Source organism: Echinops telfairi, unplaced genomic scaffold (genome assembly GCF_000313985.2).
Source record: "Echinops telfairi isolate 266 unplaced genomic scaffold, ASM31398v2 ScPeMD7_7427;HRSCAF=8465, whole genome shotgun sequence".
NCBI classification, from domain to species: Eukaryota; Metazoa; Chordata; class Mammalia; order Afrosoricida; family Tenrecidae; genus Echinops; species Echinops telfairi.
This window is the reverse complement of record NW_022111327.1, coordinates 13,975,606-13,994,719: the sequence shown is the minus strand read 5'-3', so window position 1 is coordinate 13,994,719 and position 19,114 is coordinate 13,975,606. Positions and strand designations below refer to the sequence as shown.

Sequence of the window (19,114 nt, the reverse complement as noted above, 5' to 3'; positions counted from 1 at the left end):
TATCCTTTTATAGACTTGTCTGTTGCCAAGAGGAAATATCTAGATTTTAGATCCTCATTACAGCTCCAATCCAAATAGCCTGATATCCTCCATTCTGAGCTGAAGCAACACTGCGTTGAATACATGCAAAGTGATATGACTCAAAGCCAGGCATTTGATCTAAACACGTCTCAAAACTGGTTAGCATATTCCTAAGCTATATTACGTAAAAGGGCCATTCGAGAAGAGGGAGTGGCGGTAAAATCCACTCCACCAAGTGGGGGTGTTCAGGAGCTGTTTGCTCCCCACCTGCTTTCATTCAACCTGCCCCAGAGATTTTGTCGCTGGGCCTCACATCTGTAGTTCATCAGCAGCATTTTGCGTACATGTGTTTGAATATGTCTCCATACTTACAGCTGCTCTGCATAGTTTAACTTTCACTGAGTTTATGCCAATCACAGATCCAGAACAAACAGCCATACATTCCTAGCTGTTAAGAGCTCTTGGAACCCAAGAACCCTTTCAGCTCTCAAGTGGCCAGGTTTTACTCTGAAAGTAAAATCTGCCCTTGTGATATAATACTTAGAGGCAGTTTGCTATAAATTTCAAGTGAAAATGCAGTCTGAACCCCTGTACCGTCAAAGACTGACTCCCGAGGCCCCTAGATTCTTGGACTAGACTCTTCATCCCATGCCCATACTTCTGGCACTTTCAGTGTTGCATGATTTTTAACATTTCCCCAGGTGCTGAAGGGATGAGACACAATTCAGTGGAGCCCATAAACTCAAAAGGCCACTGCCATTGAGTCAATCTGGCTCATAGCAACCCTAGAGGACGGGGTAAGAACTGACCCTGGGAGTTTCTCCCAGGCAGCAGCTGGTGCTTTTGATCTGCTTAAGTTTCGGATCACAGCCCGCAGAGTAACCACTACATCGCCAAGGCTCCTTATGAAGTCGATAGTTCCTACTTTTTAAATAGTGCTGCTTAAACATTTGCTGATGGGAGGACCACTATTTCAATTTATCCAAAATAAAAACAACTTCAGTTCTGTGAGCAAGAGTTCGTTTCTACAAACTGCAAAGAAATTTCCTATTAAAACTAGACATCAGTATTGCCACAGAAAATGTTTGTGTTTACCTGTAGTCAATGAACGGAGACCCAAAGTTCACTATAACAATTTTATTTTTAATATATCTGAAAATTAAATATGTATCTTTTCTCTACCAATGCAAATGAGAAGGATTAGCAACATTAGTGCAAAGCAGCATACTACAGGTAGAAACATTTTACCCCAAAGTGGAATTATCCGCATTTATTGAAAAGTTAACATTTCCAACCATTTTTGAACAAATAAAAATACATTTATTTGGTTCTTATTTTCAAAAGTACCAGGTTCAGTGACTTACTACCTGAGAAATAGAACAAAAACACATGGACAGGGTTTTAGCTTTCTGAAGACACTGACAGCAATGCATGTAAAGAACAACATGAGAAAACGTCAAAAGACCAGCTGTGAAGTCCAGGTGCTTCCTGTATTAAGACATAGAAAGAAAACCCAGAGAAGCAAAAGTAAGACAACGACGAGAAATTCCATTTCCACCACTGAAGGACCGGCACAGGAAGAATGAAGATAGTCATAGAAAGTGGTGGCAGGATCTTCAGTGCGATTCTGTTCCTTCTTGAGCCAGTCGATGGAAACGTACAGGAAACATTCTCTTCCTTACTTGAGGCCTATGCCAAATGAGGTTTCCTCACAGCTTGAATGCATTAGCCAAGAAACAGATACCAACCCCCAAGGTTGTAACCAAGTAAACATCAAACCAGTATTCTTACTTTCTTCTGGGTCCTAAGACAGTATCAAACAAACAAAACAAAATGTTCTACAGAAGTGACTTAGCACCAATTCTATTATACCCAAAAAAAAGGGCTCATGCTAAATTCTGCATTTATTTATTTTTATACGTATGGTTACTGAGCAGCAAATTGTCTTCATGCCTATAAACTCTGCAAAGGAAATAAAATCAAATTATAAGCAACATTGAGATTTATTTCATCAAGGCCAGCCTAACTGCTTTCCATTACAAACCCATAGTGGTCTTTGTTTGGTGGCATGAAATAGGAGAGAGAGAGACTATAAGGGGGGGCAGGCTATCACTGGAGGAGAATAATACCTAGTTATCAAAAGTTTTCTGACCGAATACAAGCTGTTAGTAGTGTAAAAGGCTACTCTGGAGAACAGTACTTTGAACATGAATAGTCATTGCTAGTCTTGAGAAAAGAAAAGGCACTCACGCCATGAGCGAGTGTTCAGATTTGACCAACCAAATCTGGTTTCAATGGCAGAGTCTCTGGCTTGAAAGTCGAAGGGAACACAAGAGAGCCATTCAGTGGCCACTACATTATGAACACAGTCTCCTATGTTACACACATTTCCAAACTTGTGCAGGTATTGAAATGTGATCAGAAGAGATGAAACATGTGACTCTTTCAATAAATGAGATTTTGTAGCCTCTTCAGATTCCAGGTCACACAGGAGGCTAGTTATGAGACTGATTGGCATACTACTCGGCTCTATCAGCTGGGACTTTTCTACATAATATCAAATGAAGACTAAAATGAATCACATCAGAGTAAATCGTACTTACTGCTACCTTCTGTGGGTTAAAGTCACCCCCTTTTTTCTGTTTCAGACAGGCTCTAATCTCAGCGATGTGTCTTCAATTGGCAGGTCAGATGTTAGAGAGTTTTGTTAAAAGGTTGGGGTGGGGTAGGGCAGGGGGGAAGAAGTCATTTACTGACCCTGAGGTCCTAAGTCCTGTGTAAGGCAGAATGAATCAGCCAAACTTTCTAGAGAACATGTACTGCACTAATGTGTAAGTCTTTAAGAATCTATAAAATATCTCCATTTAAAAACATATGTAAGAAGTCCAAAACCAGCAGGTAGAAAGAGAAATTGCTTATGTTAAGAGCTTACAAATCCTGCACGCATTACGTTTTCCCCAGCTAGAAAACTATAAGCTTTGCACTTGACTCACTCTAACCCCATGGCATTCTGGGGGATTAAAGAGGCACTTGTTAAAAAGTCAACTTGGGGGGTACTCAGTGACTCTTTACCAACTGATGTCACCCAACCCTGAGTGAAAGGATTACATAACGTGAAATGGAATACTATCAGATCCTCTCTTCCCAAGTGCCCTTAATGGTGCTCCAGAATCTTTCCAACTTTCCTTTTGCAAATCCCACTGGTTAAGTCACTTCAATCCGGTTGCTTTGCTAGGATGGACAGGCATGGGGTTCTTCACCAGAAAAATCAACTCTGCTAATGATATGCTTAGGCCTCAAAGAACATCTGATCTTCTTTGATAGAGTCTTCTTCCAATACTTCCTCTCCCAAAGGACAACACTTTGAGTAATATAAGCATGCGAGGAGTCTTCAAAAAGTTCATGGGAAAAGAAAAAAAAAAAGTTCATGGAAAATGTGTATTTAAAAAAAACCTGTATGGATGTCAATGTTTCGACACCAAAATAAAGTTTTAGTAACTAGTCACAACATGCCTGAACAGGATCGACTTTGAGGCACTAAGAAGGAAAAGACATGGGTTCGAAAAGAGCCCCTGTCCAAGCAACATACATTCTGCTACAACTAAAGCAAGAACAAAGCTCACATTTCTGGTGAAACAAGGTAGAAGGATGATGAGCTCGATGATGCTTTATGAAAGTTTATGGGGACAACGGCCCCCAAGAAATCAGCAGTGTACCCATGAGTAACTCAGCTTATGAAGGCAAGCGATGGTGATGAAGAGGAAGCATGTAGTGGCAGACCATCACCCTCCCTTGTCAAGGAAACAATTCATCTCGTCCATGCCCTCATTAAAGAGGGCCCACAATTAACAACAGAAACAATAGCCAACAGCATCGACATCTCAGTTAGCGCTCCCAATCAAATGATTTTTTTTAAAAAGAAAGAAATCTCAGTTGGTTCAGCTTACACATACTTAAGATTGATAACTGGAAATCGAGCACACTTGCTGCTCGATGAATGCCCAAATTGCAGATAAGACCGGAGTTTTCTATGGCAAATTTAAACAGGTGGGATCAAGATGCTATAGCATTTCTTTAAATAACTGGAACAGGAGATGAAACATGGGTTTATCGGTATGATCCTGAACACAAAGCACAACCAAAGCAATGACTACCGATAGATAAAAGTGGTCCAGTCAAAGCAAAAATGGACCCGTTCGTGTTAACAGTTTTGAGGGCCGTTCAAGGCATTTTTCTTGTGGTTTTTCTGGGGGAAGGTCAAAGAGTAATAACATCTGCGTCTGATGAGAATGTCTTGAGAAAGGCGGCCTCAGTTTGAGCAGCAAGTGCCCAGAGAAGCTTCATCTGCGATCCGTCACCACCACCACCACCACCACCACCACCACCACCACCACCGTGCTCATTCCTCTCATTAAATAAGGGCCATTTTGCAAGAGTTTCGATGGGAGATCATTAGGCATCCACCTTACTGTTCTGGTTGGGGTCTTCTTGATTTTTGTTTCCTAATCTTAAAAGACAGAAAAACATCTGTAAAGGGCACCCAGATTCTGCAGTTAATTATGTAAAAAAAAAAAAAAAGACTGCATTGAGATTAAATTAAATTTCCAGGATGCTCAGTTCTTTAGGGGTGGACTAAATAAATGTCCCAATCTTGATGGCGCTCATGTTTAGAAACACAGCTTGTATTTTGATCTTTTCGTCCTATTTTTTCCTCCATGAACTTTTTGAAATCCACTTGTATTACTAAAATAATTTCCTTCTGGTGGATCCTCATGAAACATTCTAATGTTATAAGGAAGTCTATCATTATGTTCTAATTACCATCTCTCTTCTCTAAAATGTTTGTAGATCAACATGTTAGGAAAGTTGGTTGCTGCTCACGGTGTCTCTGACCAGATCAAAGAATCTAGAAAAAGTTCCTTATTTGTTTGGCTCAGTAGACAAAATGATGAGGTCATGGCAGCTAAGGAGACAGGCGGCTGCCTCAACCTCTCTCAGAGTTCCCTTGCTCCTTGGCTGGCACAAAATTAAAGTTGCACTTGAACTGTGTAAATGTCTGTCCTTGGATCAAGAAGTTTGGCAATCACATGGCTTTACCAACCTTGAGCATCTAGCTGTTTTGTATTTCCAATGCTTGCCAATGCACTAAGGTCATTTTGAGACAAGGCATGGCATTTAACCTTGCTCAAGCTTTTAAATGTGTCTCGTTTGTGTTGTAGTTGCAAGCTAGATAGCTATATCTGGTTTTAAAATGGTCTTCTTGCAAATTGTTTACTGTGAAGAAGAGTGTTCTTGGTCCAAGTGACCATCAAAACATTTGAAAATATAAAGAACTGGGGGAGTTGTTTCCTAAATAGCGTCCATAGCCACTGTCTTCCTGATAGTTATGTCTAATATAATAATCATCAGAATTCAGCATGAAATTGTCAGAATTTTCATACCTTTGAAGCCTTCTTTCACTCTGGTTGTATTTTGACTCCCAAGGAGGCTCTCTTCTGGGGGAAAACTCTCTCAAATGGAAAGAACTTTGTGACGATGCTATTGGCACATGAGAGGGTCTAAAGTTCAGGGGCTGGTTGAATGTGGTACCATTAAGCCTCCTCCTCTTTCTTGCAACATCCTCTAGTAAGTCAGTGGAACTGGTCTTATGATAGTAACCTGTATCAGACAAGTGTTTGGGACCCAGCTTCTCCCTCTTTTTGCTGTAGCTTCTATCATTTTTAATGGCATCTTCTTCGCCCTCAAGCCGTGAACACCTCAGTTCATACTGAAACCTCTTGCTTGGTTTCCTAAGCTTGTCTTGAGAGTGTTTTTTCTCACCATCCTGCTTATATTTTGAATGCAAGTTCTCCTGACCTGATCTAGTTTCTTGATCACAAGTTGTGGTTTCGTCAGAATCAAAGGGCTCTTTTTCTGGAGAGCTAGAACATGCAGCCACAGAATTCTCTTGTTCCTCTCTGCTTGCGCAGCTAAGGGTTTCATGGAAACATTCGGAATCACTACTAATTTCCTCTAAGGCATCTTTCCATTCCAAGTCGAGGTCTGCTGATGTTGGGTCCTCATAAGTCTCTTCGCAAAGAGGGCTCTGTCTATCAGTCAGGGAAAGCTGATCATCAGACTCACTGGCTGAATCTTTGAGATGCTTTTTAAAGCCCTTGGAACATTCTTTGGCATAGTTCATGGTTTCTCCTGCTTGTGGTTTATGGTCAGGAACTGGAGTACAAATTCTTTTCCAATAATCATCTTCTGGAGTATCTTCCAGGTTTGGTATTGGGCTCAAACTGGTTACGAAATGGCTGCATTTTGTCAAATTGATCTGAAACCCATTTTCCTTGGGCTGGACAGTCCTCTGCCACTGGTATGTGCTTGTTAAGTGATGGGGTTCCAGAAAGTCACGGGCATATTTTGGAGTGTGATAATAGTTTAAGAGATAGTTGATAAATCCATCTGTTTCATAAATCTGTCTTCTGCCACAGTCTCTCTCACAATATTCAGAAGCATAGAATTCCGCAGGGCTCTGGCAATCATCTTTCTTGAAGGACTGATCTTGAATTTTGGACATCTGCAAAGGATTCTGGTCAGAGATTAAGCTATGATCGTATTCATCACTTAGTAATTTTCTGGCTCTCTCTTTTCTAGCTGAATGCCTTGATGTTCTCTTCCTAAGGTGGTGGGAAGATTTACGTAAGTGAGTCCCCGTTCTTTTCTTCGTTTTGTGTTTTCGCTGAGTGTCTGACTTGGCAAGCTGATATTTGGGCCTTTCCTCTTGATATGGTCGATACTGAGGGTTTAACTCTTCTCCCTTCAGAGTTGCCAATGTGTCCCCTGAAGCACGATCTTTCTTGGCTTCAGGGCCTGCCATGGCTGCCATCTCTGGGTTAAATGAGGTGGATCCCTTTAAAGAAAAAAAAGAAGGAAAAAAAGGTTTAAAAAATCTTATATGAAAAACTAAACACATGAAGTTTTTTTCCCCAAGAAAATTGAACTCTCTGACATTGTTCTCAAGAGATGTCTAATAACACCTGAAGCTGACCTAAATTAGGAACAATATTGAGCTGAGGAAATGGGGGACACAACATTCGATGTCTCCATCTAATAGGGGCTGCTTTTACAATGCCTGTGTCCATCCTAATGCTAGAAGGTACCACACTTTTACATGCTTCTCAAAGCTCCCGACACCATGTTTTGGGTTGTTGTTTCTTCTCCATTGGTTCAAACATTCAGGAGAGCTAACTGTTCCAGGTATTGTTTGAGGAGCTGAGCATATGAAGAGACTTAAGCAATGATCTCTAGCACTCCCAGAAAATGCTTCAACAAGATGGAAGAAATGTGCCCTCTATTTGATGGGGTTGGCTAAAAAGCTCATCTGGCTTAAAAGTCTTTCGGGTTTTGCCCCCAGCTTCTCACTGTGGGATGGAGACGAGGCATCTCAGAGTTTTAATCTTTTCATCCCTGCCTCCCCCATCTCTGTAAGAAGCATGGCAGTAAGTCCATCTGAGCAGGTGAAAGGTGCCGCCCATGGGCCTCACCCTGACAACTGACCCAAATCAGGGCAGAGTGTTTACCAATTACCTGGGATTAGAACTCGCTGACTGGGTAATAAGTATAAGATGTTCCCAGTGCCAAGAATTAGGCACCTGCATACATTGAAAGAGACAAATTCTTAGAGGGGTCACCCATGGCAGTCACAAAGGTTAACAATCAAAGATTTAGCTAAACCCATCCCAGTGAGTCACAGTGACCCTGAATACAGTTTCGGAGGCTGTAAATCTTTATGAGAGCAGATAGCAGCTGGTGGGTTAGAACCATTGACCTTGTGGTTAGCAGTTCAATGCTTACTCAGTACAGTATCACCAGGGCTCCTTAGAAAAACCAGTTGGCCGTGGTCAAGTTGTAATCGTGCGATTTTTCTGATCCTGATCCCACTAAGTTTGACTGGCCACACTGCTGAGTGATTAATGTGGTATACTTGTCCACATTAAGGACCAGACAGCTTATCTACATAAAAGTCCATAAACTCTAGGTAGTTTGTTGACTCAACCTACGAGGGGGCTGAAAAAAGTTTGTGGGGAGAAGTCTACACCTTTGAATTCCAGTGTTTTCTCCAAGAACATTGTGGAAGTCCCTCATGTGGTACTAATGCCTATCCATGTATTGGGCAGGATCCTAATGGCATTCCCTCCATGTATATGAACAAAGATTCTAACTGAACATACTGGGAGCCTCTCTGCCATCTGATCTGGGGCATCTACAGCATCTGGCTATCTTAAGGAGCACACTCAGTGGAAAGGATACCTTTCAAAAATGAAACTCGCCAAACCAAACAATCGCTCTGTAATGTGAGAAATTCCTGATCAAATAGTTTCCGACTAGACCAACATGAGCTATTACACAAAGGTATCTGCTCCCTGTTCTCCCTTCTTATCCACACCTGCTACAGATGAGGGGACCGGGAAGGTGACAGCACTACAAACTGAACACTCGCACTATCCATCTCTCCCCCCTGGTATTTTCTGTGGCACTGATGAAAGACAGAGAAAAGAGCTAAAGCAAGCTCTGCATGCCCACATCCAGAAGTTTAGAAACCCAGCATGTGGGAGAGGGTGGTGGCAGCGGGGAGACAGGTCTCCCTTTAGAGCAGTGGTTCTCAACTTTCCTAATGCCACGACCCTTAAATACAGTTCCTAATATCATGGTGACCCCCAACCATAACATTATTGTCGTTGCTACTTCATAATTCTAATTTTGCTACTGTTACAAATTGGGCGACCCCTGTGAAAGGGTCGTGTGGCCCCCCAAGGGGCCGCGACCCATAGGATGAGAACCACTGCTTTAGAGAATTTGGACAGCCCTCTCAGAAGTCTAGGAGCCCTGGTGACATAGTGGTTACATGTTGGGCTGCTAACCACAAGGTCAGTAGTTCAAAACCATCAGTGGCTCCAAGAGAGAAAAAAATGAGACTTTCTACTCACTTAAAGAGTTAACAGTCTTGGAAACCCACAGGGCAGTTATACCCTATTCTCCAGGGTTGCTATGAGTCAGCATCGACTCGAAGGCAGAGAGTTTGGTTTGGTATGGTTTATAAAACCACAATTGGAGTTATAAGATATTAGCCTATATTAAAGGATTCTGTGAAGATAACAGGTTTTCACTGAGTGGGAATCAGATCACTATAAATCAGAACAGACCTGACAGCAGAGTAGTGGGGTGGGGTGGGTTTCTACAGCCCTATTTTAAACAGGCCATTGATGAAATGAAAGGTCACCTCTGACACCTGGCAACCTCTCGTGTGTTGGAGGAGAACTAAACAGCATAGGGTTTTCCATGGCTGACTGTCTCAGAAGTCTTTCTGGCAAGGTCCCTCAGGTCACATTAATAGCTGACTGTATTAAGCCTGTGTACCATCCGTATACTCCTCAGATACAGTTCATAGCTGACTATATTAGCCTGTGTACCATCTGTACACTCCTCAGATACAGTCCATAGCTGACTATATTAACCACATGTACCATCCATACACTCCTCAGATACAGTTCATAGCTACCTCCCCAAACTTCAGAACCACTGGGAAATAGCCTTACTGCAATTTTCCTCAGGAGCATGCGTAACAAACGAAGGGCTTCCACACGCCTCTGAGCCAACAGGTACTTCCTTTCTATCCATTCCTCCAAAGAGTCAGGTTGTTGAGGCACCTCAGTTTTGACTTTGTCCTTGTGTCTCTTTCTCCGATGTCTGTCTCTTTCCTTCAAACCTCGCCTCCTGACCCTGGTCTTCCGCCTCCTCTCCTCATCTTTTCTTTTTCTGGAGAAAGATGATGGTGAAACCACTCAAATGATATTCATTAGGCACTTCACCTCTACCCCTTCCTTCCCCGCCCCGCCCCACCCCGCTGCCAGGAATGGACTCTCCTGTCAGCCCCTGGGCCTGGCAGAGACAACTTATGATTTTGCTGTTGTCTGTTTAAGGAAAAGGCAAAGCAATTTATCAGCAGACCCTTTGCATCTGTCAGGGGGGAAAAGCACACGATCTGAGTTTGGCAAATAGAAGCAGATGTGTTGCTGCTGTTAGCTGCCACCAAGTCTGCCCCCGGCTCCTGGCAACCCCACGTACGACAGCAGGAGACACTCTCGAGCCTCATGCCATTCTCATGATCAGATGTTGTTTAAACTGTCGTGCCCCATCCATGGGTCCATGCTTCATATATAGGACACAGAGCCTTTCTTCCTAGTCTGTCTTCCTCTTTTAAGCTTCACTGAAACCTGTTTTACTTTACAGAAACACACACACAAGACTCCATGGACCGATAGGTGAGGTGCATCGGCTGGGCATTGAACCCTGGTCTCCCTCAGAAATAGGCATCAAAATGCAGCAGTGACAGACTTTAAAGGAAGGGGTCTCTAACCTCCCCTTTCTCAAACCACAATCAGGAACCATTCTATCTAGCTTTCAAAGTCCCCCTTCTTTCCTTTTTTGATATCAAAACCTTTGGTGGGTAGCTTGCAAAGAGGAAAATAAAGAGAAGTCAAAGTCCTCTTAAAAAGTGAGGGCGAGAGCTGGCTCTTGGCACATCTTACCTAACATGGCACACTGCCATAAAATCATACTGGCCTAAAAGAATCGGGGTTGGTTGGTTGTTGTTCTTACTGCTGTTCTCTGAACACGCTCAAGCAACTGTGCTTAAGCCCTTAGGAGAACATGGGGAGAGAAGAAGGGCAAATTAGCTGAGTTAGGACTTTAGCCCAAAGCTGGAGGTTGATCTCAACTGCATGTGCAGTCTAGCTAGAATTTGTGGAGTAAGAGAATCTGCCATGATCAGTCTAGTAAAATTTAGCAGGGGATAGAAAGCACCGTGTTCAGCCTAGAATATTTGGGGGTTGGGGAGGTTAGACCCTGCATCTTCAGCCTAGCATTTGAGGAGGGGGTAATAGAAACTGTATATTAGACTAGAATTGGAGGGGTAAGTTACCTTGACTCGACTCAAAATCTAGGTTTCACAGACATAACTGAAGTAATTCCTGTCACTACCATCAGCCCCCCAAAACAAGGGACCTAAGGCAGGGTTCTCTGGAATAACTCCAATATACATGGAACACTAGGCAGATAGACATGGAGCCAGGAGGTTAAACTGGTTTTCAGAACTCTAGATCATGTGTATCTTATCTTTTGGCAATTCGTTGACAATCCAGTAGTAAAGTCTAAACAGGAAATAATGATAACTCTAGAAATAAAGATAGAGGCTGCTTGCATTCACAAGAAGAACTTGGACCCCAACCAAAAATGGTCCCAATAAACCTGTGCTTTCTTGTCCATGGGGTGGTTTGATCACTGACCATTGATGGAATGAAATACGTTTTTAGATCTAATTGGTTTTGGTTTTGCTTTTGTTTTGTTTTTAATGTGCCAGAGGCTAGGATCTCCACCATACAAGGTCTTGGCTTTTTTATTATTTCTTCCCAGATATTTTCCATCTAGTCCCATTATTCCTCATTATTTGTTCCACCAGCCAATAAGCTATTTCTTATTTTGTTATGTTTCTGAAGTCTGCTGCTTTCAACTCTTTGGTCATTTTTGGTTTTATAACAACTCAGTTCAAACACGGTAGCTGTCAGTGGAGTTTTCCAATCTGGACCAATTCTTGCCACCCCCTCGATGTTGTCCATCAAGTGCAGCCATTCACTCAAAGGGATAAGTCAAACACTAAAAGGAAAAAGCAAAGGGTGGGTGGGGGGAGCCAAAAAAACCCCCAGGAAAACAAAATAAAAACTTTTCTCCATCAAAGTTGATCTCTTTACCTTTCCGCTTCTTCCTCTTCTCGCTTCTTTTCTCTTTTCCTTTCTTCCTCCAGTTCTTGTAATTTCAGCCTCTCCTGGTTCCGTCTCCTTATAGCTCCTTCACTGAAGTGCTTGGTTGTATCAAACATAACCTGCTCCAAAACAAGTCAAAGTGTCACTAGCAAAGTTTGCCAGCTGGCCAGGAAAGATAAAATGAGGATGGCACATGTCAAATTCAAAATCTCCTCTCTCTGTTCCAGTACCCACACTTTTGCATTGCTCTTCAGGCCCCTAGTGAGCAGCACCTGTGGGCTCTGTGATGTTCTCGGACCGAATCCTTGAGGAACCCCCTAAGCATACAGTCATAGGTCACATTTCAGCACCCTCATAGGCCCAGGCTCTGACAGACCCAAGGAAATGATCCCTGGCTGCTTCTAAAGAAGCATTAAATATATAGATGTATACACACATATACTTGAACTGCAAAGTGAAGTATATGTGTGTGTAAGTGTGTGTGTGTGTGTATAAATACATCATCTGAGACAAAATTGGTCTAAAAGTGGGTGGGAAGAAGCAAGATGCAAGAAGATTAACCTAATGAGATACAGAAGCTCTGAGCATCATGATAATTAAACTACTATTCAAATATTGAAATAAAATAAAGGTCAGATGGAGAATGACACATAGATTGGCCTTTTTTAAAAGCAGTAGCCACTGCCATGGCCACCGCCACTATTTAAATAGGCACAGGAAAGATAAACAAGAGATCCATCAACATGGTTTTTTGAGGGGGGTGGGAGGGGAGGGAGCAGAGAAGGGTCGTCTCTTATCTTATTGGTAATGTTTTACTTTGTAAACTAGGCAGTGGCATATGGCTGATCATTATAGTGTTTATTAGATCTTCTGACTGAACTGCTCATGATTTCAAAACACATATTTTAACAAAATAACTCCTATGGAGTCCCTGGGTGGTATAAATGGTTCATGCTGCTCACCCAAAGGTTGGAGGTTCGAGTCTACCTCAAAGCACCTCAGAAGAATGGCCTGGTAATTTCCTTTAAAAAATCAGTCATTGAAAAACCCCATGGAACACAGTTCTACTCTGACACACGTCATGAGTCAGAGTTGAGAATACACCAGGTGGAACTGGAAATCTCTCACACATAGTTAGCTACAACTCTAGATGTGTGCTAAAGACGGATTTCGAGGGAAAACAAAGAGGGCCTCACTTTATCTTTCCCACTGCTGCATAAAGATGTCCAGGTTGCAAATAAGCAAAGCATTCCGAGACTGACAAAGTGTGTCATGGAGTAGAAATTCATCAGAGGGTTTGCTTAGCTTTCTTTACTCATTCCAGAAACAGATCACCAGGCATTTCATCTGAGACGACTCTACGTAGGTTCAAACCGCCAATCTTAGTAGCTAAGCGTATGCCACCTAGGGATCCCAGGGCTGGTTAGACAAGCTGGTTTTGAAAGTACATGATCTAAGTTGGCTGAGATTATGTTTTAGTAATTTTTGACAGATCTCCTGAAAATTTGGAATGAAGAGGGAGTAAATTGCATGTCTCTCCCTCTCTTGGCCAATTGTCAAGTGGAATTCGCAGAGGGACTGAAAAGGATTCCTCAAAGTCCTCAAGACGTTTCGAGCAAAGATTTTACAAGTGGAATAACTAGGGCTTGCCCATTTCTTCCCTTCTCTCTGACTGGCTTTGGGCCCTTCAACAGACATGGGGCACAGGCTAAGTTGCTGGTAATGCTGCCCACTTTCCAAAGGCAATAAACTGTGTTGGTTATCCTGTTCAGTCAGTTCAACCATATTTGTACAACACTTACTTGGTGCTGGGGACTGTGGGTAATATGAACCTATTCCCTTCACTCAAGGGACTTATAATACAAGAGTGGAGTTCAGCCACATATACCAATAGCTTAAAGATAGTAGACAATATGATAAGTGCTCAAGCTCACTGCCGTCAAGTGCATTCGGACTCATAACGATTCTATAGGACACGGGAGAACGCCCCCTGTGAGTTGCCAAGGCTATAGTCCTTTACAGGAGCAGAAAGCCTCTTCTTTCTCCTCAGGTGCAGCTAATCATTTTGAATTACTGATCTGTGGTTATCAGCCCAACTCATAGCCTACTACACAACCACGACTCTTTTGAAAAGTGCTAAAAGGATGAAAATAATAATAATTTATAATTTATCAGGGGGTCATGAGGGTGGGGGGAGGGAAAAAAGAAGAGCTGACACTAAGGACTCCATAGAAAGTCAATGTTTAGAAAATGATGATGGCAACCTATGTACAAATATGCTCGATACAATTGTTATAAGAGCTGTAAGATCCCCCAATAAAATGATCTTTTAATTAAAAAGTATAGTAAAATATTCTTAAGTGCTAAAGGACCCACCCACACGATCCACTGCCATAGTGTGGATTCCAACTCATAGGGACCTATAGGACAGAGTAGAAGTGCCCCATGGGGTATCTGAGGCTATAAATCTGTATAAATGCAGACTGCCTCAACTGCCTCCCTCCGAGCAGCTGGTGGGTTCCAATCACTGACCTTACTGTTAGCAATCTGATGCATAATCACCAGAGCCCCTTTGTTAATGAATAACTAGTAACAGAGTTCATTGGGAATACAGAGAAGAACTGAAGGGGACACTTTTCATGAAGATGGTGACCTTGGATAATGGACAGAATTTCAATGGCTGGAGATTGGAGTAGTAGTGTGACTCCAGAGATTCCTCTTGGATGAGGAAGCAGCAAGTGGAAAGAAAGACACAAAAGAGAAAACTTGGGAAGCATTGGGAGACTAGTAATTTCACTTAACTGGAGCCTCAGGGATGGGAGGAGAAAGTTCAAAAGATAGGTTGGGAGAAGATTGCAGAAGGCCAAAATTACCGCAAGGAGTCTAGAAGGAGCCCTGGTGGTATAGGGATCACATGTTAGGCTGCTACCTGGAAGGTGGGCAGTTTGAAATTGTTCCTTAGGAGAAAGATGAGGCTTTCTACTCCCATAAAAGATTTGCAACCTCAGAAACCCACAAAGCAGTTCTCCTCTGTCCTATCGGGCCACCTTGAGTAGGAATTGACTCAATGGCAGTGGGTTGGTTGTTTCACAATGGTGAGCTCCCTAGCAGTACAAGTTCCTCAACCCCAGAGTTTTTTTGGTTTTGGTTTTGTTTTGTTTTGTGTTTTGGTGGGGGGTGCTTCTTAATTTTTAAAATCTCTCTTTAGAGCAAAATCGTTCCCCCTCTGCCAGCCCCACACCCCAGGTATCAAAACCTGAAGCCCATGAGTCTAATGTCTTGTCAAGACAAGTTCCAAATAAAGAAACCAAAGAGAAGCCGCAATAACCAAGAGCCACATCTCTGAAAGAGATAAAACAGGAGCTCCAGATGGCTATTAAGACCGTACTTGTCATTGTGCAATAGCTCAAGCTCACTCATACAGTCACATTCTTCCTGGGTGTAGACACAGAGTGAGGAAGAAAGAACAATTGCCACCGGGTTATCTCCTGATCTCTGGCCCTAAAGACAGACATGTGAATGGTGATCCTACGAGGCAAGAGAAGGGAAACTGCGAGTCTCCCCCTCTCTCTCAGGAACTTGTTCAACAGAACCAGCACATGAGATGGTTCCATAGGGCCCCCAAAGAATCCTTTCGTGTCCTGAAGAAGTTGGGGCAGAGTCCCAGATTTTAACAACTATCAATTTAAAGCCACAACTGGCAGTGTGGACTGATAGCAGAATAGTGTTCAAGACAGGATTCTTATTTTCTGTGTGAACATTTATTTATTTCTTAACTATAACCTAAATCTACATTAGCTAGTGGGATCCAAGCTAGTGGAGGATAAGGGCAGTTGAAGGCAATTTATTCTAGAAGTTTCCTTCTAGCTCTTACCCAGGATTACCCAAACAAGGGAAAAATCAAAGAAACTCAGGTCTCTGCTTACCTTAATGTTACACGCCAGAGCTTTCCCATCATCTCCTTTTAGCATCAGTTTCATTCCTCGGAGGGACTCCATAGCTTTTACAAAGTCAGTGGACTCTTGGTATTGTATAAAGGCCTCGAAGGTCTGCAAGCCAAAGTTCAAATTCCCAAAGCTCCCACCCGTCATGACTTCTCTGTAGGGGTCGAGCATAGGGATATCCACATTCTTGATCTTCCCAAAGCTTTCAAAGACAGCACGCAGAATCTCTTTGCATGGCTTCTCCCCACTGGAACCTTTCGGTGCAAACCACTTACAGGGCAAGCCTTCAAAATATATGGAATCTAGGCTCTTATCCTGATCCTGCTTGTCAGTCCCGTCACTCATTGAGGTCTGCTTGGCTTTGGGGAAATGCTCCCACTCTCCCTGGGCATCAGTAGCCACAACTTTTAAGTCTGTTTTCAAACCATTCAGCTTGATGATCTTCCCATGTAACTTGGCCTTCAGGATCTGAACCAGACTTCGGGTTTCCGCCTCACCCTCAAAACGAATGAAATCCTTGGTACTCTTGGAGAGGCGAACTGTGGTGAACTGGTCAGGGCAAATCAGGCTCTTCAGCTGATCCAGAACTTCCCAGTTAGAGAAAGGCCTCACGGGGTCTGGACTCTCCGGGAGCAATACGTTAATCATCAGTTTTGCTATGGGTTTGAGGTAGAGGTGCTGAGCTGCACAGAGTTCTGTGGCCTCAGAGTTATCATACACCACGGTGACCGTCATGGTGGCCTCAGGACTCCTTAGAGAGTGAAAGAGGGGGGAAATGATATAAATGGAGCATGGCACAAGTTTGAATTGTGCAAGGGTGCTAGCATGGCTGGACTTGGGCCAACTTCATAGAGGAAAAGAATACTATAAGTGGAATTGGAAGCAGGTCTTACATTTGTTTAATGTGTTTGAGAGTTTCCAAAGAGTTTCCAGCTACAAGGCCTCTAGCTTCTCAAGTGTAAAACAGAGATTAAAGATTGAGCGAGTACATCTGTGATCCTGAGCATGGTGTCTGATGCTCAAGACATTCTTAGTAAACATACATGATGACTATGATTATTTGTAGTAACAATAGCACTTTATCTCCCTTGTTTCATGAAGCAGCCTATGCATATGTAGTTTCAAGTATGTTTTATGGTTGGAGAAAGTCAGAAAGAGTCAAGGAAGTGAAATGACTTCTCCATATATTGAGACTCAGATTCCAAATCATCAACCAAGTGTGCAATTATTGTCACAGGTAAAGTCCTGTCAAAACCTGTGGTACAGACACAGGGTAAACTACATGTAGCACATTTATTAACATGCACTCAACGGAGTGTTCTGACTCATGTATGTGATTTGGTATCTTTTGTCTAGTAGATGGAAATATCTAATCCTAGCCTGCCAGTCTGTTGACTTTAACTAAACTGAACTCTAAGATCAAGTGAGGAGGAGGAAACTTCGACTGAATGACAAAGTGAACTCGCTCTCTACTAGAGAATTGAAAGGAGCCCAGGTAGGGTTGTAGGTTACATGTTGCTCTGCTAACCACAATGTCAACAGTTAAAACCCACCAGTCACTCTGAGGGAGAAAGATGAAGCTTTCTATTCCCATAAAGATTTCAAGCCTTAGAAACCCCCAAAGGCAGTTCTACTCTGGAATGTAGGGTTGTTGTGGTCAGAATTGATTCAATGGCAGTGGCAGTGGTCAAAAGGGGAAAAATTCCAAAACGATTTATAGGCATTTCATATTAGTATACTCCCTTGAGCTGTTGCAAAGTGAAGAACATCACTAAAGCCGGGAATAAGGGAGTTCTCTCCCTATTTGCTTACTTAAAATATAATTTCCCCATAAAGGAATTGTTTTCCCCCCTAAAACTGGATTTTGTTCAGAGTGTACTTGATGTCATCTAAATTGTACAGCCAGGTGATGGGAATTCTAACATGAAATGTACTACTACATCTTGGGTAGCTTCTTAGGTACAGAATTCCTAAATAGCTATCCCCCTAAGAGATTACCCTAGTCAACTTACCTTCAGAAGACATGGGTTGCATAGACTTTTTAAAAGGTCATCAAAAGCAATATCCAAATATTAGGGTCCCAAAATTGTATATGATAGCAACACTGAACTGGGATGAGATGAGAATAAGAAAGTTTTCTTTCTCCAAAAACATTAAATAAATAGCAAAATGAAAGGGGTGGGGTACTATTAGTTTGTTGAACTTTGTAATATACATAAGAGCCAACAGTAAGCTTCTTTAAGATAGATATAAAAGTATATTCAATAAGGATATACTGAACCCTAGGGTGTATTCACTGCCAGTTAAGGATTTATTTATACAATCTAATGTAAAGAGACATCTTTTAAAAATTAAATCATTACCAAAAAAAAGAGAGAGCTGACCACTTCAAAGTAATCAGGCTGTCAGGCTCTCTGTTCCAGTGATACTGCCTTTGTTTCAACATTTTAAAATGCTTCTCTTGGGTTGATTTCAAAGCCTGGATGATATTCTTTACATGGCCTTGATCGAAGTCACTTTCTAGATCCTCTTATCAGAGATATGATATTTAGAAATCATCAAAAATAGCTTACAGTCCTGAAGGTTGGATAGCATGGAAGACTGTAAAGCACAAACTGGCCTTCTTCAGTTTCTGAATTTCTTATTGCCCTCTGCAGAAGGAAATCCAAAAGGGGATCTCATTTTTTTAAACGAGTGCGTACATCATGGGCATGAATATAGAGCATTGAAAGATGACAACTTTGAAAGACAACATTCTTTTGACTCATAGGTAGAATAACTGCAAAACTGACCTGGATTCTCTCCCTCTCCCTGTAACCACACTATTTGTAAAGTGACTTTGTGATAGTCTTTTTTTTTATCATAAGCTAAAGTCTATTTCCCCCTAGCCTCTGAATATGAGGTGGCCCTTTTTGTAAACATGATTCAGTCATGTGGCAGAAAATCAGAGTGACAGTGCTAATGCTCCCGTGGAACCCTCCTACATTGTGATAACAAACTGGAGGCTGAGAGGCCACACAAAGAAGAACCTACTTGTCACAGATGAGACTTCCTAGATTGGTCAGTCCCAGTCAACCCATCAACTGACCCCTGACACATGAGCAAACTCAGCCAAGATAAGCTGAAACCATTCAGATCAACAGAATACATGTTTGATGTTTAAGTCATTAAGTTTAGGGGGTAGTTTGTTGTTCAGCAAAGGATAACTGATAGAGTACATTGCAGGGTAGATGACTGCAGTTGGAGTTAGGGCAAAATGTGAAACCTTGTCAGTGATCTCCCTCTTTTTTTGTTGTTTTAATATGAAAAGCTTCATCAGACTATATTTTGAGACTTCAATTCCAT

General features: G+C 42.2%; 1 protein-coding gene across 1 annotated transcript in view; it reads right to left on the bottom strand.

Moving 5' to 3' along the window:
- Positions 1 to 4,432: 4,432 nt before the first annotated feature.
- LOC101640918 (A-kinase anchor protein 17B) overlaps positions 4,433 to 19,114 on the bottom strand; it is a 42,762-nt gene continuing 28,080 nt past the window's right edge. The window contains exons 3-6 of the mRNA XM_013006516.2: positions 15,752 to 16,520; positions 11,814 to 11,944; positions 9,603 to 9,822; positions 4,433 to 6,916 (exon numbers count right to left, since the gene is read on the bottom strand). Of these exons, the coding sequence (XP_012861970.1) occupies positions 5,330 to 6,916; positions 9,603 to 9,822; positions 11,814 to 11,944; positions 15,752 to 16,504 (2,691 nt within the window). The 5' untranslated portion in view covers positions 16,505 to 16,520 and the 3' untranslated portion in view covers positions 4,433 to 5,329. The remainder of the gene's footprint in view (positions 6,917 to 9,602; positions 9,823 to 11,813; positions 11,945 to 15,751; positions 16,521 to 19,114) is intronic.